This window comes from Petaurus breviceps, unplaced genomic scaffold (assembly GCF_028583685.1).
Source record: "Petaurus breviceps papuanus isolate PSGF00001 unplaced genomic scaffold, PetGlider_PUasm1.0 98, whole genome shotgun sequence".
Taxonomy (NCBI): domain Eukaryota; kingdom Metazoa; phylum Chordata; class Mammalia; order Diprotodontia; family Petauridae; genus Petaurus; species Petaurus breviceps.
In genome coordinates this window covers 35,310,575-35,336,283 of record NW_027187460.1, presented here as the reverse complement: position 1 = coordinate 35,336,283, position 25,709 = coordinate 35,310,575, and the positions used below count along the sequence as shown (strand labels likewise).

Genomic DNA, 25,709 nt, shown 5'->3' with positions numbered 1-25,709 from the left:
AAAAAAAAAAAAAAAAAACTAAGGCTCAAAGATAACTAGTCTCATAGCTAGAATATATTGCAATTAGGATTTGAATCCACATCCTCTTGCTCCAAATGCAATGTTCATTCTACAACACCACACTGTCTCTTCTCATTACAACAGAAACTCATGCCTGTGTATGTAATAAATATAGAAAATGGTCACACCTAATTAAATTATCTCACAATGATACAGATCATTAAGGCTTACAAATCACTTTCCACAATTTTAAAGCTGAAATCCTCCAAGTCAGAAGACAATGTGCACTGAAGTAAAAAACCTATCTAGCATCCTTGGAGAATGAGCCATTCACTGTTTACTCCATTAGGTACCCAATTTATTTTAAACATTTTGGATGAAAATGTTTCCAGACGTTCATAAACAGAATACATTCAATATATTTAACATCTTCTTGAAGATTCAGGATCATCCTCAAGAACATTATCTTACTGTACAGTAATACTTTCAGAGCCTACTGTGTGCAGATGATGTTGACAAAGTTCTGGATAGATGAGATTTTACTATATTTTGAAATATCCCAAGGATACCATCTAAAAACATTCTTAGAAACTTAAGACTTATTCATCACTTTTTCAATAAGAGGGTTCATGATTGATAGCAATACAAAATTTATGTGTGTGTATATATATGTATATATACATACACATATATGTATACACACATATATGTATATAAATACATATGTGTATATGTATGTATATATATTTTCACACACACCATTTTGACAGATATATTTAAAGAAATGAGTTTTAATAATTTCCTTTTGTTCTTCAAATATACAACAGGTTAAATGTAAAAATGTATAAAATAGAATAGCAATTGTCACTCATGAACTTTAAAATTAGATTATTTACATATCCTTTATCTAGTCAACTGTAGGGATTCTACTAATAGATAATTGTACTAATACTAAATAATAATTGCTAGCATTTATATTGTACGTTAAAGGTTTTCAAAATGTTTACAAATATTTTCTCATTTTATCTTCATAACAATAAGGGTAAGTAAAAGATGCTATTATCATTCTGATACTACAGATGAAGAAACTGAGGAAGACAGAATTTAAATGATTTGCCAAGGGTCACCCAGCTATTAAGTGTCTAAAACTGGATATGAATTCAGGTCATCCTGGCTTCAGGTCCAGTACTCTACTGAATGTTAACTGACCTTCAACTAAAACGACAGAACTAGTTCTATTCTCCCTGTGCTGTGGCTTCCTTGGCTCCCTATACATCTTTATCTCTGGTCTTCATGACTCTTTCAGTCAGTCAATAAATATTTATTAAGCACTTACTATGTTCTAAGTACTGTGCTAACAACTGGGGATACAAAAAAATCAAACAAAACCCAAACCTAACTCTAACTCTACATTTTGCTTTGGCCCACTCCATCATTGTTTTTTTGTTTGTTTATATTCTCAGCACTTAGCAGAGGCCCACAGTAGCCCACACTGAGCACTCAAATGCTTGTTGACTGGTTGATACAAGTATACTTTTCCCTGGCTAATTCCATATCTCATTTTCCTTCTTCATATTCTTCATTCATATTAAGGGGCCTGAGTAATTTTAAAAGAATAGAGGAATTCCTTCGAGAATAAATCTACTATGTGCCAGAATAAACTGATAAGCTCATCACAATGCTAACTCTCCCCAAAAGGAAAGACATGATTTTGTATATTATAACCCATCTCAGTTTTACAAAAATTATACATGCTTATCTCTTCATTCTATTTCTCCAAGCTGTGTATATTCAGGCTGATATGTACTTTTCAAATACTCGTGATATAAACTCCCAGTCCTGCTTCAAGCTGACCAGCCCATACTTCCTTCTTTCATACAGGTTAACATAAAGCAGAGTTAGTATTCAAAGCGCTATATAGTTTTCCCTATTCTTGAAAACAACCATCTAACTTTTAAAATGTCAATCACTAGTCTTCTTTCATTTATAACTTATTTCAAATGGCCAAGTTGATTTGAAAAACTATTTTTAACATTATAACAAGAAATTTTTCAAGCCATAATTTGTCTTTTTAATGAATTCTGACTAAACTGTCGCTTTATATTTCAAAAGTAATAAAAGAAGTATTTCTAAGCTTATCTTCACTAATTATACATTCTTTGAAGGTACTTACCAAGACATTCTAGATATGAAACATCCAAAAAATTGCTGTGCTAACGACTGTGCTAAACACCTTCTCGTCAGAGGTGTCTCATCTATAATCATAGCACTATGCAAAAGGTTTGTGCTAGACAGAAAACAGAGAAAAAAATCAGTGATTATAAGAATAAGAAACATACAGTTTTATTTAAGCAATCAAAATGAAGCTGAAATCATGCTTTGGAAAAAAATAGAATTTGGGCTTGGATGTAAAAGTAAAGGTCCTAAAGATTTCTCTTTCCTTCAAAAATTGTTCTCAAATTTACTAAAATATCTGCTTGGCATTTGGGATTAGCCTCCAAATCATCTTTTACTGGTTTCCAATTCAAATAAACAGGCTCATTTTCAGCCTCACAATCCCCAAGTTAAAAAGCATGAACTGGGAAAATCCTTTCTTAATATTTTATTTATGTTTTGTCCAGAATGATTCCTGGTATAACCTACTCCACTGATGCAGATCATTAAGTTACCAGTAACATAATCTGACGAAATAATGTGGGACACTGAGAGCTTAACTACTTTGTTCAGTCACACTACTAACATGAGTGGGAGGAAAGGCCTGAATCCAGGTCTTCTTGTCTCTAAATTCAATCCTCCATGAACTACACCAAGTTACCACTACCCTTAATAATTAGTCAACTTTTCCAAAAGAAGACATACGTCACTTTTGCTTTCAGAGGTAGTCTTCTTTAGGTTTTCTTTCAATTTTTAAAAACTTAGGGAAGTATTTCTGAAAAGCAAATAATATTCAAATGACAAAAGGGCTGAGAGGGAGGGGGGGAGATTAAGATTTTACCTTGATATCTATTACTAAAGACAAGTAAAAATTTCCACACTGGAAAACAAATTTGGAAATTGAGAATGATCACAACAATTTCATAATTAAGGCATTCCAACTTCTACCCAGATACTAACCTAAAAATGCTCATGGAAGCATAAGCAGCTACTTCAACATAGGCTTCATCTATGAATACAGTCTTAAAACAGGAATATGGATAACGACACGTAAGAATCTCTTCATAAAATTCAAAGACTTCATGAAGGTAAGATGTGGTGTGTTTGAGTAGTGGAAGAAGCTGAGGTAAGCAAAAATGAGTTACCTAAAAACAGAGAAACCAACAATAAAAAATTAATTATGCAGTAGAAAACAGCCTTTCTCCCCTTTAAAAGAATATTTATTTTGAATGATTCAATTAAAGTTCTCAATTTAATGGTAATATAAGAAACAAATATTTTCATCTAATTTTTCAAGTCAAAGTATCATGATGCTGAATGGGAATGATTTATTCACTGATCAAGCTCAAAAAAGTTTATTTAACCTGAAAATGCATTTAATTCAGTTGGACATTTATTCAATTGTATTGAAAATGTACAATATGCTTAACTATACAATGATGCCAAATGAATCTTCCCCTCAAAATGCCACCAACATCACATTACTATCCTGCTGAAAAACTTTTTAGTGGCTCTTCCCCATTGTCCACAGAAAAATGTCCAGATTCCTTTCCAATCAATCAAGCTTCTCCAAAATCCTGGCCCTCTAGCAAAACTGGTCTACTCACTGTGTACCCAACCAAGTCTATGCTTTCCCACCATTACTGCTCTGTGCAGCCTTCGCTCCTTCACATGCTTCTGTCCAAAGTTCTTCTTCCTAATGTCTGTACCAGTTATAGGATTATAGTAACAGTATGTCATTTATCTTTTTACACACACCAGTTATAGGATTATAGTAACAGTATGTCATTTATCTTTTTACATACACCAATTATAGGATTATAGTAACAATATGTCATTTATCTTTTTACACACACAGAAAAAACCTATATCTATCTGCTCTCAAGAGTTCATCTGGTAAGAGTTTACTGGAGAGGGAAATCACACTGGCCCATCTGATTAAGGAAAATTACTCTGGCAGCAATGTATATGATGGACTGAATAAGGAGATATTTGAGGAAAGGAGACCAATTAGAAGATTATGGCAATGATCTAGGTGAGAGGTGATCAGGGGCTAAACTAAGGTGGCAGTTGTGTGAGTGGAGAGAAAGAGTCAAATGCAAAAGATTTTAATGAAGTTAGAAAATACAAGATTTGGCAACTAACTGGTATATGGAGAGAAAGTGAGGCGTCTAGGATAACAGGGAAGCTACCAACCTGGAAGACTAGAAGGATGGTAGCATACTTGATAGAAATAGACAAGTTTAGAAAAGGAGACAGTTTGGGGGGAAAAATAATGAGTTCATTTTTGAACACTTAAAGATGCTTTCATGACATCCAATTTGAAATGACCAATAGTCAACTGGTGATGAGGGACTAAAGCTCAGAGGAAAGACTAAAGCTAGATATAGAGATCAAGGAGAAACCTAAACATATAGATCACATAGTTCAACCCATGAGATCTAATGAGGTTAACAAGTAAGATTGTGGATGGAGAAGAGAGAGAATTTAGATGGATAATGACAAAACAAAGGAGACTGAAAATAAGCAAAGGAGACAGGGAGGAGGCAAATCAGGAGAGCGCAGTATCATAAAAACCCAGAGAGGACAAAGTAAATAGGAATAGAGGTCAACAGTATTAAATGTAACAGGTAAGGTGAGAAGGATGAGTACTGAGAAAAGACCATCAGATCTGGCATTTGATTTGCTCTGGCAGCAATTTTAGAAAGAACAGGTTAAGATGGGTGATGAGGACAGAAGCCAAACTACAAAAGGCTGATTGGGGGTGGGAGGAAAGGAAATTTAGGCAGTAAATGTCGACAGCTCTTTAAAGGAGTTTGGCAGAGAAAGAAAAGAAAGATGTAGATTTATATTTTGAGGTAATACTCATTCTTTTTAAATGAGAAAAAATATTGGCATGTATTGTGAAGGTAAAATTCTAACCCCAGCATCCTCAGTTCAAGTTCAGTATTGGAATGAAAAGAGGCACTCATGAGTTATTAAACAAAGGAGGCTTATTTTGCCCAAGCAAGTATATTTTGCCCAAGTAAGGATATATAGCAAGGACGCAATGGTACTTAGCTTCTCTGACACGGTCTCCCTTAAATCTCCATCCAGAAACAGTCAGTATATCATCAGAGTACGGCATGGTACATAGTCTCAGGCACCCACCTAGTCTGAGAGGTACTGAGTACAGGAGACTGGGACTTTTATGCCCCTCCAGTCAGAAAAAAGGAGACTTTTATGCCCCTCCAGTCAGAAAGCTGCATCAAGGAATCTGAGGCCAATCAAGCTGCACGTGGGGAAGTCAAGGAAGTCAGGGATGCCGCACCAAGAAAATACTACTCCTATCACAGCATGTTTAAAGGAAATAAGGAAAGAACCAGTTCATAGGGAGAAGTTGAAGATGAGGGGTAGGGGTGGATGATTGAAGATTCAACTATCTGGAGAAGACAAGAGGAGATGGGATCAAGAGCACATCTGGGGGGGTGGAGGCGGGGATTGGCCTCAGCATGGAAAAGGGTCACCTCTTTGTCAGAGAATGGGGAGGAAAGGAGAGTGGAAGATGACGTCAAAGGGTTTTAAGATGAAGAAAATGGGTGAACTGGAAGTTCATATCAAACACCTTCAATTTTCACAGTAGGAAGACCATATCTTCAGCTGAGAAAGTATATGTATGTGGGGGGGGGGGGGTGTAATGGAAATGCAAATTTAAAGATCTTCTCTGCCCCTAGGCTAACCTGCACCTGGAGCCTGGGGTGGGAGGCTTGTTTTTCCGTAGATACTTTTTGATTGGCCAGTGGGTCAATAAGGTTATTACATTCTCTGAGCCAGGAGAAGGCTATATAAGCCCTGATGTGTAGCTTTGTTTTGGGGGCTCACTTTGAGAAGTGTTCTGTGATTTGATCTGTATTCTGGGAAGCCGTTGTCCAGGCCCCTCCCCCCCCCGGCTTTGAAAAACCCAGATGTTGTCTTGGTATGGATGTAATGGTTGGACAGTTTGGAAAGCTGTCTACTTGATCTGTCTCTGTCTTGATAATTCTGCCTGTATACTTTGAAGTTCGGGGTGCTGACCTTTTCCCCTGAACAAGGTAAATGATATATGTCTGACTGATTAAAGTAAGCTTGTTAACCCATTTTGAGTTGCTTTCCTTTATCAAAGCAGATCCAAGAACCTGTGGTGAGCAGCCACCCTAGGGACTCCAGGGTGCTTGCTGCTACAGGGGGCAGGGTAGTGGAATAGAGAAAGCAAGGGAGGTTTGAAAAGGAAAGAAAAGATTTGGAATAGCTTTTGTAGAGACAGAGAATCAATTAGGGAGAAATGAAAGAATTGTCTTGCTATAGTGAAGTCCCAGTTAACACTGGAAAATGTGAATCTATAATGTACCCAATCAGCATGATTGTGAGAATTCCTCCAGGTGCATTAAGCCACTTGTGAATTGGAACAGAAGAGGAAGATGGTAGGAGTAATCTAGAACTAAAGTTTTGCAAGAGAAAGGTGGCAATAGGACAAGGGAACAAGGGATTCAGGAGCATGAGACGGTGTAGAGTTGAAAGAGATAACTACTAAGGTGAGTCTGGAAAGGACAAAAAAATTAAGTCAGAGAAGAGGTAATAACCTGAGAAAATACTAAGGGGTGGAAGAAATGGAACTTGAAAAACAGGTTTTGGGGAGAAGCAGAGAACCTATATAGAGGTGGAATGATAGGGAGGTTATAGTCAGATAGGGCAATATTAATGTTTCTATTTTGGGAAGTGCTAATATGTGAGTAAAACAACGTTAATGGAAGGAGCAATATAACAATCAAAAGTGAATGCTGCAAAATTATAATGATCAAGGTTGACCCCAAAGAAAAGATATAGGAAGATATTTCTCCCCTGTTTGTTTGAAGTGTACAGGATGGGGAGTGGGGGAGAGGAATAAAGAACACTGCGTGTCAGACTTTTTGATATGTTAGTTTTATGGAACTTTTTTTTCTTTCTTCCTCTGTTTTGCTTTTTATTATAAGAGATGGCTCTCTAGAAAGGAATGGGAAAAGAAATTCAGTGGTAAAGATAAGTAAGAAAATCAAAGGCATCAATATAAATTTATATTCAAACTACCATAAACATAGCTTCTAAGTATAAGAGCCAGGGCTCAAATATACATTTTCTGAATCTAATTTCTATATCCTTTCTACTATTGCTTTCTCTCTGGATGAGCCAAAATTTAAAGAAACTTGATATTCATTAATATCCCTTCACTCACAAAAAATGTCAGTTATAATACATTAAGAAGGCATAAAGATCAGGGGCGGCCAGGTGGCTCAGCGAGTAAGAGCACCGGCTCCAGTGTCGGGATGACCTGGATCAAATCCGGGCTCAGATACTCAGCACCACACCCAGAAATAATAACCGGCCATGTAACCTTGAGCAAGTTACTTAACCCCGATTGCTTAGGGGCGGCCAGGTGGCTCAGCGAATAAGAGCACCAGCTCCAGTGTTGGGATGACCTGGATCAAATCCGGGCTCACATACTCAGCACCACACCCAGAAATAATAACTGGCCGTGTAACCTTGAGCAAGTTACTTAACCCCGATTGCTTAAAAAAAAAAAGGCATAAAGATGTCATTACCTCATGCATGTAAGGATCCACAAGGATTTCAAAAGGACCAATGGCCAAAGAAATATTTGATGCTGCTGTTGGAATAGGAAGCATGTAATGGAAGGTCTTCTTTCGCATATCATGGGTATAAATAGTTTCTACTAAATCTCCATTAGAAACTGCAACCATTGCAGCATCCACTGTATATTCTAATTTCCACGTACAAAGTTCAGAGTATGAATCGACACAAGGAAACCAAAATCTGAAAAAAAAAATTTATGTACGTGTGTGTATAGAAAATGTTTTAAAATAACTCAGATAACTAGGCTTTCAAGTACAATTTTTATTATTATTATTATTTCTTCAATTTCAGGCAGTATACTAATAGGTATTTCATTTATTTGGCTAAGAAGTACTATAACACTTACTTTGTTCAACTTCACCTAATTCTTATAAAAGGAACTTGTTTCTATGGCTTTATTAATTATGTTATAAAAACAATATAGTAAAAGGTACTTGGGCACATCAATAACTCAACTAACCCTAAAGAGATTTAAAATCTTCATATTTCCAAGCAATCAAAATTTATATTAGAAACAATTCATACTAGTATTATCAACTTAACTTTTGCTCTCTGTAAAATCAATGGGCTTATAGAGTAACACAGTGATCAACTATGATTCCAGATGATCAGTAATAAAGAATGTTATCCTACCTCTTGACAGAGGTGATGGACTAAATATGCTGAATGAGACATACAGTTTTTAATGTGGCCAATACAATAATTTGTTCTGCTTGACTATACCTATTTGTTAAATGGTTTGTTTGTTTGTTGGGGGGAGTAGGAGAGAGGAGATACGAGAGATAGAAAATAAATTATTTTTTCATTTAAAAAAAATCTAATTATACAAATGTTTAAAAATGAAAAAGTTTACTGGTGGGATTTTTTTTTTCCTTTTTAAAAATCTGCTTGTTTACCATAAAAGCTTTTTAGGGTGAATTGATATTACTCCTCACTAAATTAAGAAACTACACCTCAATCCTCATTATTCACAGATTCCACATTGTGAATTCACCGACTCACTAAAATCTGTAACCCCAAAATTAAGACTTGTAGCACTTTTGCAGACAAGGAAAAGCTTTGCTTTCTTCTTTCAGCTCTCCCACTGTAAACAAGTGACTTTTTCACCATCATTTTTCACATTTTTGTGCTTTTTTTGGTGATTTTGCTATTTAAAATGGCCCCTAAAGACAGTAAAATGCTGTTTGCCTTACAGAGAAAATTCATGTTTATCTAAATTTATCTAAAATATTTGTTTGAGATAAGCTTCATTCAGTTGTTGGAATAGGAAGCATGTAATGGAAGGTCTTCTTTCGCATATTTCAATTGTTGTTGTGCTATTAGCCATCAGTTCAGTGTTAATGAATCAACAATATGGAATATCAAGAAAAAGGAAGAAGAAATTCACCCATCTGTACATGAAGCCACTTGGGAAAGTGCTAAAGTAAACATTGTGACCAGAGACTCTCAGTAAACTGATGCTGTAATTTCCCAAGGAACAATGGTTCAGTGTGCATTAATTAAGTGTTCATAGTAACTTTAAGGAACCTAACTATCAAGAATGATAGGAATTGCATGTACTTCACAAAAGATTAAGTGCCTCACTTAAGAATCAAAGTAACTCAAAGGTGAGGATAATCCTAAACTGCTTTGTGACTTTCTACTAGGATTCTACTTAAATAATATATATATATAAATATTAATATTCTGACCTTGTAGAATTCTGGTATCCACAAGAGAAAACATGGGCACCTCTCTCTGCCATGCTTCCTTCTACATTTGGTACCACAAAATGAAGACCTCCTTTTGGTTGATCCAAAGAAAAATTAATGTGTACTTTCAGAACCTTTAACTCTAAAGCAAAAAGAAAAAGAAGATCAAATCGGAATGCAAGTTAATGTACATATCACTTTCATATTATTATTTTTATTTATAAAATTCCTGGGAGCAAAAACTTTTACATTCCCTCAGTATGACCCTCTCAGGTAAAAGAAAAACAAAGTCTCGTTTTTCATTCATTTTTTTTCAGGCCAAAACTATATTAACAGCATTTTAAAAAGCTAATTCACTAGTAAACCCAAAGATATGTTGTAGCTTCAAAAAATAAATACTTTATTCCTTTTCCTCATTAATTTTTCAAATATTTATAAGGCACAAGCTTAAGGCCAGGCTTAAACACAGGCTTTTTCCCCCTATCTCTAAAGCCATCTCTCTATTCACACTATATCACATTGCTTCTCAGTTTAAGTGTAATCATTGTATCTGCTCTGATTTCTTTTAAGATACAAAGATGTTAAAGACTGAGGTAATACAGAACCAAAAGACCTGGGTTTTAAAATTGGTTCTTCTACTAAGTAGATGTGTGCCTTTCAGCATGTCACTTAAATTCATTGGGTCTCATCTGAAAAATGAGTGGGTTACTCTAGAGGCTGTGTATAGTAAGCAATCAGCAATTATTAGTTGAATTTATCTGATTAGGGAGCTCTTAAACTAATGGAACACTAATGCAACATCGGTGGAGTCGTGAACGGATCCAAACATTCTGGAGAACAATCTGGAGTTATGCCCAAAGGGCTATAAAACTGTGCCTACCCTTTGACCCAGCAATACCACTTCTGTATTATATATACCAGATCTGTCTCCCAAAGAGATCATAAAAAAGGGAAAAGCACCCATCTGTACATAAATATTTAAAGCAGCTCTTTTTGTGGTGGCAAAGAATTAGAAATTGAAGGGATGTCCATCAACTGGGGAATGGCTGAACAACTTGTGGTATGTGAATATAATGGAATAATATTGTGCTATAAGAAATGATGAGCAGGATGATTTTGAAAAAACCTGGAAAGACTTACATGAATTGATGCTGAGTGAAGTGAGCAGAACCAGGAGAACATTGTACATAGTAACAGCAACATTATATCAACTTTGACAGATTTAGCTCTTCTAAGCAATTCCAAAAAGAGTCAGGATAGAAAATGCTATCCACATCCAGAGAAAGAACTATGGAGTTTGAATGCAGATTGAAGAATATTATTTTCTCTTTTTTTTTTCATGGTTTTTCTTTTTTGTTCTGATTCTTCTTTCACAACATGACTAATGTGAGAAATATGTTTTTTTTTTTTAAAGCAATCAGGGTTAAGTAACTTGCTCAAGGTTACACGGCCAGTTATTTCTGGGTGTGGTGCTAAGTATCTGAGCCCTGATTTGATCCAGGTCATCCCAACACTGGAGCCGGTACTCTTACTCGCTGAGCCACCTGGCCGCCCCTAAGCAATTGGGGTTAAGTAACTTGCTCAAGGTTACATGGCCAGGTGTTTCTGGGTGGGTAAAATTCGATCTCCAGGTCTTCTCAACACTGGAGCCGGTGCTTTTACTCGCTGTGCTACCTGGCCGCCCCAAGAAATATGTTTAATGTGATTGTACATGTATAGCCTATATCAGATTGCTTGCTGTCTTGGGGAAGGGGGAGGGGAGAGAGTGAGGGAGAAAAAAATTTGGAACTCAAAATATTATAAAAGTGAATGCTGAGTGTAATTGGAAATTTCATGTAATTGGAAAAAAAAAATACTATTAAGTGTGGGAGTGTAGGGTGGGAGTGAGGCTGTCAAGTTATAATGACCTAAAGGAGAAGTAATATAGTATCACTGTGAGTAAAAACAAGGTGTTAAATGTAAAAAAAAAAAATATTATTGACAGTATGAAATCAGAAGCTTACACCAGTGAGCCAAAACCTGAAATTTCTGGTACATAAAAAATTGTGGAATTAAGAGGCACAGACAGGGGTGGCTAGGTGGCCGGGTGAATAGAGCACTGACCCTGGAGTCAGGAGGACCTCAGTTCAAATCCGGCCCCAGATATTTAACACTTACTAGCTGTGTGACCTTGGGCAAGTCACTTAACCCCAATTGCCCTGCCCTCCCCCCCTCCAAAAAGCGGTACAGACATCCTTGGACAGCCACTAAAGGAATCATTAAACAAATATATCAATGAATTATTAATTATTAATGAAATTTAATTAATAAAGATCAAGCTGTCAATTAAAAAAACTTAATATCATTTAATCATAAATTGATGTAATCTTAATACTTTACCATCAACATGTTTCCAAAGTTCTGATGGAACTTTAATGCAAAGTTCTCCATTTCCAGCATCAGGATCAACAGCACTAACTGCAGCAGCATAAGCATTGGAAAAATAGTTGAGATTTCTTCTGCAAGGTAAAAGGGCAAATTTTAAGTCAAATAACAAAAACCATATTGAAGAAGGTCCTTAGCCATTGACAGGTCTGTTCTTAGTGCTTGTAGTTTGCTTTATGCCTTTGATTTAGGTCTGTGATTTTATTTATGTAAGGAACTTCCAGGGAAGAAATTCTCTTTACCAACGAAGGATAAACAAAGAATGAAGAAGCATTTATCAAGCACTGTGCTAAGTATTGAGGATGCAAAGGGCCCATTTGTACAAGAAAATTTATACAGCAGATCTTTTTAGAGGGGTAAAGGACTGGAAAGTAAAAAAGTTGCCCTTCATTTCAAGAACAACTGAATAAATTAAGGTATTTAATGGTATACTACTGTATTATATGATTTGATGAAGGGAAAGGTTTCAGAGAAAGGTGGAAAAACCTTATTGAACTGATGCAAAGTAAAGTGAGCAGAACAAGAACAATTTTTATACAATAACAACACAATACAGACAACTTTAAAGATTTAAGTCTTATCAATGCAATGACCAGGCACAATTTCAGAGGACTGATGAGGATGAATGCTACCACCTATTTTCTTAGAGGTGATGGTCTTCAGAAGAAAAATGAGACATATATATTTTTATTTTTTTTTAAAGCAATTGGGGTTAAGTAAGGTTACACGGCCAGTTTTTTTTTGTGTGGGTGTTAAGTATCTGAGGCCGGAACTGATCCCGGGTCCTCCCGACTCCAGGGCCAGCACTCTTACTTACTACACCACCTTGCCGCCCTGACATATATATTTTTAAACAAGGTCCATGTGGGAATTTGTTTTGCTTTATTATGCATATTTATTACAAGGGTTGTGTATTTTCCCAAGGGGAGGAAAGGTGGAAACAGAAAAAATAAAATTTTTCAAAGAATAGGAAAAAAAATAAAATTTTAAAGGATAAAAAAAAAGAACAAGCAAAAAATCTGACTCTAGAAGGTCTGAGGATTAATTCAGTGATTTTCATCGATCCGAATCACATCTTATGGTTCCTCTTCTCCACTGACTTTATGGTGAAAAACTTCAGTGCCACTTAAAATTCAGGAGACTAGCCAAGATGGTGGAGGAGGATGAAACAGTACAGCTCAAGGTTCTACCACAACGACTTCACCAAAAATCTTAATACGAGTGCCAGACTGAATAGTGACTGATAAATCTAAAGAAAAAAAAGTAGGTCATCCAACCAGCAAAAGATCACACATTCAATGCATAGGCAAGTGACTAGAGCAGAAACTACAGAATAAGAGTGGGTCAGGGTTACAGAGTCAGAACCAGGAACAGAACAGAACCATTGCACTGTTACTATAACCCAGGAAAAGAGCCCTTGGGGCCAGACTTCTGGAGCAGAATAGGGTTGCTATCACTCTAGCCCCACCTTGGAGTCCTTCAGATCACAGAACAAGTCCCTCAGTATGGTATCTCTAACCCAAACATAGGAAAACAAGGGTAAGCAGACAGTGACATGAACCTGAACTTGCAAAACTTTCTAGCTAGCTGATAGGAGCTGGGACAAGGAATTATATGCTGGAATGCTGCCCAGGGGCAAGTTTGTAGCTATGTTAAACAGAACCAAACCAGGGTCTGGAACTTGAAAAACCCAAGACAACTATTTCTCTACTTATTAATGATTTGGAGTGATGAGTGATGTGGAGTATTCATGATTTTATTTTCATATGGATGCTGGTAGCTTGAATTTCTTCTTTTGTGAACTGTCTGCTTACATCCTTTGATCAGATTACATAGGGACTAGTGAAAGTTCCCAGGCCTGAGCCATCCTCTGTGATTCATGAAGAACACAGCACTCAGTAAGCTGAGAATGTAGTGGAAGGACCCCAAATAATATAGGCCACGCCTAAATAAGGCAAATAGACAGAAGGGTATACATCTTGGCCTTAACACAAAGTCCCAATCCAGGAAGTCTGGAAGAATGAAGAAACAAATAAAGAAATGTTTTGATGCTGGAAATGCGTAATATGTAAAGCCAAAAAAGGATAAGAACTCCAAAACACCTATAAGCAAAAACTCAAAGAAAAATATAATTTGGCCACAAGATCAGCTAAAACTTTTGTGGGAAATGAAGCTAAAGATTTTTTTTTTTAAGTTTTAAATAACATAAATGAGAGCTCTAGATGAAAGAACTGGAAACAAAATGTAAGAGAAAGAGGAGAAAAATGAAAAGAGATTAACAGCTTAGGAAAAAAGGTTTCTAACTCGAGAAACAAACTCCCTTAAAATGGACCAAACAGAAATGAACAACTCCAAGAAACACTATAGACTCCATGATATATTAAAACAAAGTCAAAAGATTGGGAAAAAAAGGAAAGAAAATGTAAGGTATCACAAAGGAAAAATAGTCATTTATAATCCCAGAATTAGAAGTGTAATCAAATATAATTACATGAGCATCTTCAATAATAAAATTAACCTGCCCCAAAACACTGCTAATCATTTATCTAGACTCCAGCGGCTTGCTAAAATAAAACTCGTGTATTCAAGATTACAAGTGATATTTTCACAGTACAACTCATTAAGGAAAATGACCCTAAATCATTACCCATTAAACTTTTTAGACATCACTTTCCTATCTCTGTTGAAATCCTTCTAAACATCCAGAATCCAAAACTTCTCACTTTCCCCCAACCTACATATCCAATATACATGACTGTACCATTTGGTCCACTTACAGTGGCATTACTCCAGTGGAGGCCCACATCATTTCTCTTCTATTATTGCTATAGTCTCATAATGTTCCCCCTACCTCAAATCTCTCCTGTCTCCAATCCAAATTCTACAGAGTTGCCAATGACATTCCTAATGCACAGATCTGTCTATGTCATTCTCCAACTCACTCAACTCCAACAGCTCCCTATTATCCATAGGATTAAATTTAAAAAAAAAAATTTCTGCTTGGCATTTATATTTCACATCTGTGTGGCATTTATGTTTCACAACCTGGTCCTAACCTTTCTGGATTTATTACATATTACTCTTCTTCACACAAACTACAGTTCACTCAAACTGACTTTGGTGCTGCTCCTCACACACAACATTCTACTTCTGCATCTATGTCTTTGGACAAAACTGTTCTCATGCCAGCGATGTCCTACCTTCTCACTTCTACATCTTAAAATCCCAAGTTTCCTTCAAAGCTCAGCTCAGGTGCCACCTCCTCCATAAGGTCTTTTCTGACTTCACCAGTTACTAATGCCTCTCGTTCAAAATCACATTATGCATTCCTATATGTGTACATGTTGTCTCCCACTACATTTTGGGAAATTAGAGTGAATGAATATTCTTGGTAATGGAAAGCTGTTTCTTTTTTAATTGTTTCATCTACAGAGCCTAGCACCAACTTAGCATATAGCAGATACATAAAAAATGCTTGTTGATTTATTGAAAATGGCAGTCATAGGATTTAATGTCTGAAGGTAGTATACAATTTAGAAATCCTTTACCTCCAGGAAACTGATACCCAGAGAGGTAAAAGTAAGTTGCCCAAGGTCATAGGCAGTAAACAGCAGAGCCAGAATTTTAACCAAGTTAAGAATATATATATATATATATATATATATATGCATGCTATAGTGAGCACAAGTAAGAAAACACCCTTTGAAACACACATGAAAAGAATGTTCTCAGTACAAAAAGAAAAACAGAAAAACATTACTTATGTATACAGACAACCAATAAAACAAGAAAAACCTTCCATTGAAAAAGTTAATATTATTCAACAGTAACAAGCTTTTGCCATATCTAGATTTTAAAAATGAATTACTTACTGCTTTGATTCATGGTGACAAACTTCCAGTGTTGGGTCATTATAAATAAAAGCTGCCTCCAAATCATTGACCCTTACTCTGTATATTCTGCATTGCTTGCTGTTTAATTTTATTCTATTCAAGTTTGCAACTGTGGGAAATATTGTAAGTTCCACAAATCCCTGTAAAAATACATAAAAATGATTTTAGTTCATTATATCAAAGATTCTTTTTAAAACAATCTGTACACACATCCACACATGTATCAATGAATACATTTTGTAAAGGGAGGAGGAAGAAAAGGAGAGAGGAAGGAAGGGAATGAGAGAGAGAGAGAAGGAAAATGAGAATGCTATTATTAGCATCATTGGATTAAATAAATTGAGGTCAATTCTATTCTTAAACTAGGAGTAAGGAACCACTAGTTTAAGAAAATTATTTCAATCAATGAAAACAATGACATGATTAACAAATCTGCAGATGACACAAAGTAGGAGCACTAACCAAAATTTTGTAAAATGATCAGGACCCAAGAAGATTTTGACAGATGAGACTACTTGTTTAAATCTAATCATGTAATATGGATAAATATAAAGTCTTTTAAAACTTGGCTTAAAAAAAATCAATTTCGGGGCAGCTAGGTGGCACAGTGAAAAGAGCATCAGCCTGCAGTCAGGAGAACCTGAGTTCAAATCTGGCCTCAGACACTTAATATTTACTAGCGATGTGATCTTGGGCAAGTTACTTAACCCCAATTGCCCTGCCTTCCCCCCTCCAAAAAGAAAAAAAATCCTTCAAAAAAAAATCAATTTCATGAGTAAGATGGAGGAGACTGGCAAGATAGCCATGCATTTGAAAAAGATCAAGGGTTTTAATAGAACACAAATTCAATTTGAATTATCCATGTAGTAGCCCAAAAATCTTAATACGATCTTAAGCTGTGCTAAGAGGAATACTCTCCAGGACTAGGAAAGTAATAGCCCTGATGTACTCTACCCCAATCAACTCACACACAAAGTAATATTTTTGTTTCTGGAAGCTACATTTTAGGAAGGTTTAGAGAGCATGCAGACAAAAATAACCAGATTAGTGAAAGATGGCAAGATTATGCCTGATAAGAAATATTTAAAAGAAGTTGAGATGTTTAACAGAGTGGGGCACACAATAGATGTCTGGGGGCATACAATAGGTATTTTCAGGTACCTGAAAGCTGTTTTTTATTATTATTTTTTTTTATTCTATTGTTTTATTTTGAAGAAGGAAAAATGACAAGCCACAACTTGCCTATTGAAAAGGCATTTGGGTTAGGACAGGAAGGCGGGTGGGTGGGTGATAAAGCCCTCTAAGGGAGGCTTCAGAGAAAGTCTCCAATCAACCAAATCTCAGAATAAAATATCTAAAAAAAAAAAATCTCCAGTAAAAATCACATTGAAGCAACTAAGGCGTGTTGTGCGAACAGGGACGATTAGAAACCCTGGTATTTCACACTCTGGAGTTCTCTTAAAATCAAGGAGACACAAAACCACAGAGTCATGTTCTAAATATCTATGGGTACTGCTGTGTTTTTCTAAACGTTTCATTAGTAATGCTCAGTCTTGTAAGTCTTGTTCTATAATGATCTATAATGTAACTAGTGCCATCAGAAGGACCAACAATCTGCATTGAAATGAGAATGAAGTCAATCAGACTGCCAATTCCACAAAATCCTACGGTGCAAAACTTTAACAAACCTAAAGCAGGGTATACCAGGTAAAACCTGTCTGCTCCTAACCAGCCAAGGAATAGCGAGAGAGCAACTGCTATCCGGTAGGAATAGCCATTTACATCACGGCAAGGTATGGTCTTGAAAAAACCAACTTCATTTCCAGTAAAATGGGTTTCATTGCCGCTAAAATCCTTACAAGTTATGTTGGGTGCTGGGTAACATGATGCATGAGCTGTGTAATTTGTATAGTTAACAGGTTCTTGAGTGGCCTCATTTATTTCAGGATCTTTACAAAAATAGAATATTAAATTCCTGAGTTTTTTCTTCTTTATTATTATTTTCTTCTTGATTCTTTTTGGGGGGAACTGAGGGAGAAGAGGAAAACTTGGTCTGGCAGGACTCCTGGCCGTGAACGGCATGACATCCAGGCCCACCGTCAGAAGTTTCTGAATCTCTTGGAGTTCATTCATTTCCTTTGGCAGCAATACCAGAGGCTTGCTAGGTCAGTCACGGACACGAGCCACAGGATGCCCAGCAGCCCGGGGGCAGCGGCGGCCGCGGCCTCCAGGGCCACCATGATGGAGCTGCCCGAAAGCTATTTTTTAGAAAAGAGTTTGTTCTGCATGACCAAAGTCTGAGAACTAGGAGCAACCAGTAGAAGGAAATAGGCAGGTTTACCTTACTTTTCCTGGTCCTATTCTCAATCCTCCACTAGAGATCTTAAAGCAAAGAACAGTAACCATTCTTCAGGAATGCTGAGCTTATTTGTGATCAGATATAGGCTGAACTGAATGACTTCCACAAGTCTCTTCTAACTCATATTTTAACATTAGCATAATAGTGCTGTGGCCACAGCCATGAAAACTCAAAATAATGTAAGCTTTGATGAGCTTTTGGGGCACCACATTGAAATCCTTTAAAAGACTTAATTTCAAAAGTGATAACTTATAAACATTTTTAAAATATTCCTTGATGACAATTTTTACACTGTGGCTCAATGTTTCTTTTAATTATTTTTTAACAAGCTGTTGCAAAATAAAAGACTGTCTAGAATGAATGAATGAACTCACCATCTCATAAATGGCTCAAGCAGGGGCTATCTGACCATCTGCCAGGTAGAAAGAATTCTTATAAACTGGCAGAGGGGGATGAGCAGGAAAGGGTATAGAATGAGACTAGTCTGATGTTTGGGGTTCTTTCTAACGCTAGTAGTCAATGATACCTTTAAAAGATGAAAAGGTTTTGGTTTTTTTGTTTGTGTTTTAATAGAAACCACTAATAGGGAATAATCAAGCAATGGAATTTACACCATTTGTTTAAGGGCTCCCTAGTCTTTAAATTGTTGGCCTACTGACAACTTCAATAAGGACAAGAACAAATGAAGAAATTAAGAGATAAAAGGCCTTTCCTTAAATTGAAAGTACTGCTAGCAATTTATACATCAAGGACAGAGTTGGCTTCATTTTGGTAATGCTTTGCCAATCTAAAATTTTCACCTACCTATATCAATTAGTACAGCAAGAAATTTAAAGGAAAAAAGGCATAATAAGCCAAATTACATAAAAGGCATGAAAATAGGTCAGTCTCGAACTCAGAGAGCCTAGTTAACCTTGTTTTTCCCAGTAGTTTTAGTAATCTTGGTTAAGCTGGTTTTCCAGTCTACAGCAGATTACAAGTACCATCTTTGAAGAGTAGAGCATCAGTAATGGACAGCTAGGTGATGCAGTGGATAGAGTGCAGGACTGGAGTCAGAAAGACATCTTTCTGAGTTCAAATCTAGCCTCAGCTGTGTGACCCTGGGCAAGTCACTTCACCCTGTTTACCTCTGTTTCCTCATGTGTAAAATGAACTGGGGAAAGAGATGCAAACCACTCCAGTATTTTTGCTAAAAAAACCCCAAATGGGGTCACAAAGAATCAGACATGTCTGAAACAACTGAACATCATCAATTATAGTAAGAGGAATATACTTACCACAACAGACTTTCTCTGGAAGTTTATGTTGTTGATGCAAACCACCTGGTGAGTTGTATTAAAAAAAAAAAAAGGAGAGCTATAAAAACAGGTAGCACTGATAGTATTTCATGAATTTTTAAATACCTCATAGGTCTAGTCAAATAACATAGGGACATACTTAAAACAGTTAAAAACACAGGGCTTTGTTCTTATCTTTAAATCTGTATACCTCAAACTACTGAAATAAACATCTGTTTAACTAAAACTACTTTCATGTTCCATTAAAAAGAAAGACAATACTGTCTTGAATATTATATAAAAATCTGCAGACACTCAAAATATGTTCAATATTTTCTCAGGCATTTTCTTATTTCCCACCTAATTGTACTCATTTTGGACTTTTTAAAGTTCTCCACAATGCCCCCCTCCTAGGGAAACCTCATCCTGCAAGATCCAATCATCTTGTTACTCAGATCATCTCATCAGTACCATCTGCTCCTCTGATTGGAGGGTGGAGTCATAAAACTGCATTTAAGGAGAGGAAACAAGACAGACTCCTCATTTCTCACCCTGCTGCTCTCAGTTTGGACTCTGATTTCTCCACAATGCCCCCATACCAGGTACCTTCTCTTCCCTTTTTCTACTTTCTTCTCTCTGGCTTCCTTTTAAGTTCCAACGAAAATCTTATCTTTTACTAGAAGCCTTCCCTGACCCCTCTTCATCACTAGTGCCTTCCCTGCTAATTCTTTCCTGTTTATCCTGTATATATAGCTTACTTTATAAATTGGGTTTTTTTTTGCACACTGGTCTCCATTAGGATTGTAAACTCCCTGAGGACAGGGACTGTCTTTCTTTTTTGTATTTGTATCTCCAACACTTAACACAGTGCCAGTAACACAGTAGGCACTTAATAAATGTTTATTGATTGTTGACTATATTCGACCTTTGAACAATACTTTGACCAAATTTGAGGTAGAGTGTTACAGTGGAAAGAGGGTTTGATTTGGAGTCAGAGGGTGTGGCTTTTTTAAAAAAATTGACTACTATGTTCAACTTTTCTTTTTTAATGGATGATTAATTCTGGTGAAGCATGAGAGATTGAGAACACAGGTAGATGGGGGTACTACATAACCTCTTTGGGAAAGACAATCAGAGGTGGGAAGGAGACTGTGACCTTCAGGGAGTGGAGAAGCTAGGACTATGACTCTCATTAATGCAGACTCCAGAGAGTTTCAGGTTGTACTCCTCTCATCCCAACTGATGATAATAATAATAATAATAATAATAACATATTTGTAGTGTGCCCTGAAGTTACTGAGCAGTCTCACCAACTTTATCTTTTGAGCCTTAAAACAACCCTGTGGGCCAAGTAAGGTATACACTACACCCCCTTTACAGATGAGGAAACAGGAACTCGGAAAGATTTAAGGGACTTATAAGCATAACATCTGGTTTTAGAGTGGGCCATGGAAATTATCTAGTACAAGTCCTCCATTTTACAAATAAAGAAACTGAAGCCCAGAGAAATTAAGTAATATAGCTAGTAGCAGAAGCAGAATTTGAACCCAGGTCTTGGGACTCCAAAGCCTTTCAATTCCACAACCCTGTCTCATTATTCAAGGCTACCTAGATAGTAAACAGAGGAGCCAGAACTCAAAATCAAAACTCTGACTGTAAGTTTCATGCTATTTCATTCATTTGACCATTCATCCAACCACCCATATGTTTATTAATTCGCTGATCCATTCATCCATCCATCTATTTTGTTAATGTCCTACACAGGAATCAGATGCCTAGGAAGTGATGATTTCACTCTCCTTTAAGAGAAAACTTTCAAGTAGTGGTCAAGAAAGCCAAATGTTGTAGAGGGGATTCTTGACCAGGATTGGGCTCAACGCTTTCTGTGTCCAAATCCTTGTGCTCTATTTCGCTAAAATAAAAATAAATGACATTGACTTAGCATTTCAAAGGGTTGTTTTTTTTAGTGCTTTTGTACACATTATCTTATTTGAATCTTACAACAACCTCCTGAGCTAAGTATTACAGGAATTGTTATTAAAATGTGAGAGGTGACATCTTTGCTTCCAAGTCCCAAACACCTTCCTATGCTGGGTTTCTAGCTCTGGGTCCCCACCCCAATGCTTCACTAGGAATACTGACCCCCTGAGGAACTTCTCCCCAGAAGCATTAGGATATGTCGGGAGAGCTGCACCCAGAGGGATGGGAAAAGGCACTGCAGGCAATCCAGAATATTTCAGAAGCTCAGGGAGTACCTGACTAGATTTCACCTGTCCAAACCCTACATGTCATTTTTGGGGGCCCAACTTCACCATAAAGCCTTTAATTCTCTAGCCCCTTCTGATCTCTTCCCATTCCTGCAGCCTATGATTACAGACCATCTTCTATTGTTTCCTAATTGTTTTGCCTGTATTAGTCTCCCTAGTAAAATTCTGCAAGTGTATGGACGGTTCTTATACATCTCTGTATGCCTCACAGCTCCTAGCACTAGGCTAGCTCACGAAGTAATAATGATAATAACATGTTTAACTTTTGAACAACATTGTGACCAGACTTGAGGCAGTGTGATACAATGAAAAGAGGGTTCGATCTGGAGTCGGGGGGGCGAATTGGCTTCGAATCCTAGTTCTTTTACCCACTATCTCGGAGACATTGGTCAGAGAAGTCTCTTCCTTTTATGGGCCTCAGTTTCCTCATATTTAAAATGAGTTACATCTCCGTATCTCTAAAATCCTTGCTAGCTTTCCCACAGGAAAGTGATATATTTTGCAAGTTTCTCCTAATAACAATGGTTGGAGATTGTTTACTTTGTATATATTCTCTATTTGCTTGGAGGTGTTAACTCTCCCCCACCCCCAAGAAATTCTTTTGAGAGTAGATCACGGACTTAACACTGGAAGGAATCAGGACTTAACAGTGGAAGGAATCATCGATTCCAGCCCCCCTCCCCTTTTCAGAGGGGAAACTGATGCACAAGACACTAAATCACTTTCGCAGGGATGTTTTCATTGACTCCACTCCTCCAGGGAAGTGGCACTGAGTGAGCTCTCCCTCCCAGATGAACCAGCTGGACCCCAGCTCCCCCAAGCTGCAAAGCCCTCCAAGACCCTTTCGGCTACACCCCCAGGCACAAAACGACAGCACGAGAAAACAAGAAGAGGGAATACTCATAGTTTATATGGTCTCGGGCTCTCGAATCCCTTGTCGCCTTTCTTCCTGTTCATCCTGCAGGGCTCTAAGCCAGTGGGCGGCATGAAGAACGGAGAAGGGACTCGCTCTGCCCCCTACCTCTCGGCTTACTGGGCATTCCCCGGCCCCCCAGCCCAACGACCCCCGCCAAGGAGGGGGCGGCGGCAGCGGCAGCTACGGCCTGACTCCCCCAGCCAAAAGTTCGATCAACATCAACATAACCATGCCCCGCTCCGACCCTCCCCGGCTGCGGCCGCTGCTCGTCTGTTCTGACCACCTCCCGGCTCGGCTGCTTGGTGAGGGCTCCGGCGCGGGGACCGGCGCTCCCGCACGCAGCCGTTTCTCCTGCAGCCGCGGCAGCCGGAGCCGGCTCCCGCAGCTCCCAGGAGCCTCAGCTGCAAGACTGACGTAAGCCCCGGCGCCTTCAATTTCCGGCGTGCCGCCGGAAGTGGTGCGCAACCAGAAGGTTACACCCGGAAGTCCCTTGTCTGTGGTAGGCTAAAGGAAATCCATATTTAAATGTATTTCCGACGTTCGAATTTGAGGGTTTTGTGTTTCACTCGATGTGGGGACTCGACATTGAGAGGTACAGAAGGTAACTGAGTGTCAGGGACGGAGAAACAGGCGTTGAATAAGTGTTAGTGGGCCGACGGCCTTGAAGCCTTTCCCTTTAGACTGTGAGCCCCCTGAGGGCAGGAAATTTCTTTTGCTTTTTGGTTTCCCTATCGCTAAGTACAGTGCCTGACATACAGCAGGTGCTTGCTAAATGCTTGTTGACTAACGCGAAGGAAGCTAGGGAAGCCAAGAACAGAGATGAGGAGGGAGGAGTTCCAAGCCTGGGAGACAGGCCGGTCGGAGTAGGGTACCGAGACTTTGGGTTGAGAGATGGGAGTGTCTACCTAGAGGAAGAAAGAGGAGGCTAAAGTCGTTGGTTCACTGAGTATATGGGATGGGGCTGCGGGTGAAGATAGAGGGGGGAGTAAGGTTTAAGAAGACAGGACATGAAGCACTTTGACCCCCGAACTAGGATTTTATATTTAATCATGGAGGTAATGGAGGCAGGGAAAAGGAATAGGGTGACATGGTCAGACCTGCGCTATCCCCTTTAGAAAAAGGCCAGAGTTGAGTGGCCAGTGCACGGGACCCCTCACCCCGCAGCGGGCTGTAGGGCTTCCGTAATTCCCCATTCGTTCTGCCCAAATCGCCCATCCTCCCTGGAGGGACTTCCTATCCCCTTCTTTCTTAAGTGTTTCTGTCTAGATGGGGGGGGGGGGGGGGAGGGGGGCGGGAGGCCTGAAGTCAGGAAAACCCGAGGTGAAATCCAGACTCAGACACTTGGTAGCGGTGATGATGTTGGCCAAGCCACTTAGGTTGTTGTGAGGATCAAATGGATGATAATTATAAAGCACTTTGCACAGTCCCTTACATAAAATAAGAGCTATATAAATGTTAGCTAATATTTCAGTGCTTAGCACAGTGCCTAAACATATAGTTGGCACTTAGTAAAATATTTGTCAGGTAGCCTTTGAAGCTGACACCTCCCCTACCCCCAGCATTATTATTATATATGTATATATATTATTTAGATATATAATAGTAATATATATTACCCCCAGCATTTAGTCAATTAAAAATATTCAGTATTTAAGTGTTAAGAGAGACACATAGTAAGGGATACATACACATACATAGATATATATGCTAGCTATTAATTTTGTTGTTGTTGTTTTTTAACTCAACTAGGCCATGGACCTCTGCTAGTGAGCAACTTTAAAAGATCATATATTTGGAACTGAAGATCAGTTTCTGCACCAAGGGTTCTTAATAACCTTCTTTGTGTCACAGACTCCTTTGGCAGTCTAGTGAAGCATGTTTCCCTTCCCCAAATAATGTTTTCAAATGTATAAAATAAAATGCAAAGGATTACAAAGGAAACCAGTTACATTGAAACAGCCAGATATTTAAAAAAAACAAGTTCATGGACTCCAGGTTAAGAGCCTCTCTGAATCATCTTCATTTTAAAGATGAGGAAACTGAGGCCAAGAGAAATGAAGTGACTAGCTCAAGATTGAATTCAAAACTTGGTTTAATCCTAACCCACCATTCAGTCTAATATATCACACTGCCTCTGACTACAGCCACACAATCCTACAGAATTACTAGAAAACTGGTTGACATACATCTCACTGATGATACATCAGTTGGCATACAAAGGAATCATACTGCTTCCAATTAGAGTTCAGTTCATTCTCAAAATTATGGAGTGGAAAAACACTGCACCTTTTTATATGTAATGGAGAATGGAATAGAAAGAACATCATGAACTTCAACATGAAGAATAGATGTTCTGGAGCTTGAGAGCAACTAAACTTACTTAACAGCTGCCTGAGCTTAAGTGTGCTATTAATATTGTTGTGATGGGAGTGAGTGTGATATGAAAGACAGATCACTAACTAGATTGGGAATAGAAAACTTGGGGGATGTAGAAAGATAGGAACACTAATGCATTATTGTCCCATGACTGGACTAGTACAGCCATAATAGAAAGCAGTGTGGAATTTTGCAAATAGTGACTAAAATGTCCAAATCTTTTGCCTCAGAGCCCACTCCTAAGTGTATACCCCAAGCAGGTCATTGTCAAAAAAAGAGGCTGCATATACAGCTCAATATTTATAACAGTATTTTTTGTGGTGGCAAAGAACTGGAAACATAGTAGATGCCCACAGGCTAGGGAATAGCTAATCACTTTGTGGTATATGAATGTAATAGAATATTACTATAGAAAAATCTCCACACTTTGCCTTCTCCCATTGCTTCTATGGCCCACTACTGTTGGCAAGTTCTTCCCAGAACCTTCATTTTGAAAAAAGGTCCAAACCAGCCATCACTCTGTGGACTTTGCCACCATGTCCTTCAACCAGTACCTTCCCCACCTCTCTTTTCAACTTCCTTTTATATGATGTCTTCCACCATTAGAATGTAAGTTCCTTAAGGGCAAGTATAGTCCTCTTTGTATCTGTATCCTCAGTTTAGCAGAGTACCTTTCACAGAGTAAGTTCTTAAATACTTCTGGCCA

At 37.9% G+C, this 25,709-nt stretch overlaps 1 protein-coding gene, 1 long non-coding RNA gene and 1 pseudogene across 5 annotated transcripts in view; 1 reads left to right on the top strand and 2 right to left on the bottom strand.

The window, feature by feature from the left end:
• The window catches only part of TAF2 (TATA-box binding protein associated factor 2), an 88,406-nt gene extending 65,358 nt beyond the window's left edge, over positions 1-23,048 (bottom strand). For all 4 annotated transcript variants that reach the window (XM_069081009.1, XM_069081010.1, XM_069081012.1 and 1 more), the window contains exons 1-8: positions 22,616-23,048; positions 19,445-19,499; positions 15,788-15,948; positions 11,871-11,989; positions 9,492-9,633; positions 7,749-7,980; positions 3,115-3,299; positions 2,174-2,287 (exon numbers count right to left, since the gene is read on the bottom strand). In XM_069081009.1, coding sequence (XP_068937110.1) covers positions 2,174-2,287; positions 3,115-3,299; positions 7,749-7,980; positions 9,492-9,633; positions 11,871-11,989; positions 15,788-15,948; positions 19,445-19,499; positions 22,616-22,698 — 1,091 coding nt within the window. In that variant the 5' untranslated portion in view covers positions 22,699-23,048. The remainder of the gene's footprint in view (positions 1-2,173; positions 2,288-3,114; positions 3,300-7,748; positions 7,981-9,491; positions 9,634-11,870; positions 11,990-15,787; positions 15,949-19,444; positions 19,500-22,615) is intronic.
• Positions 16,980-18,058, bottom strand: LOC138155802 (TM2 domain-containing protein 1 pseudogene; annotated as a pseudogene).
• An 8-nt stretch (positions 23,049-23,056) lies between the features above and the next one.
• Positions 23,057-24,568, top strand: LOC138155803 (uncharacterized). The gene is made up of 2 exons (XR_011166996.1): positions 23,057-23,228; positions 24,377-24,568. It is a non-coding gene; the product is annotated as an uncharacterized lncRNA (long non-coding RNA).
• The last annotated feature ends 1,141 nt before the right edge of the window (positions 24,569-25,709 follow it).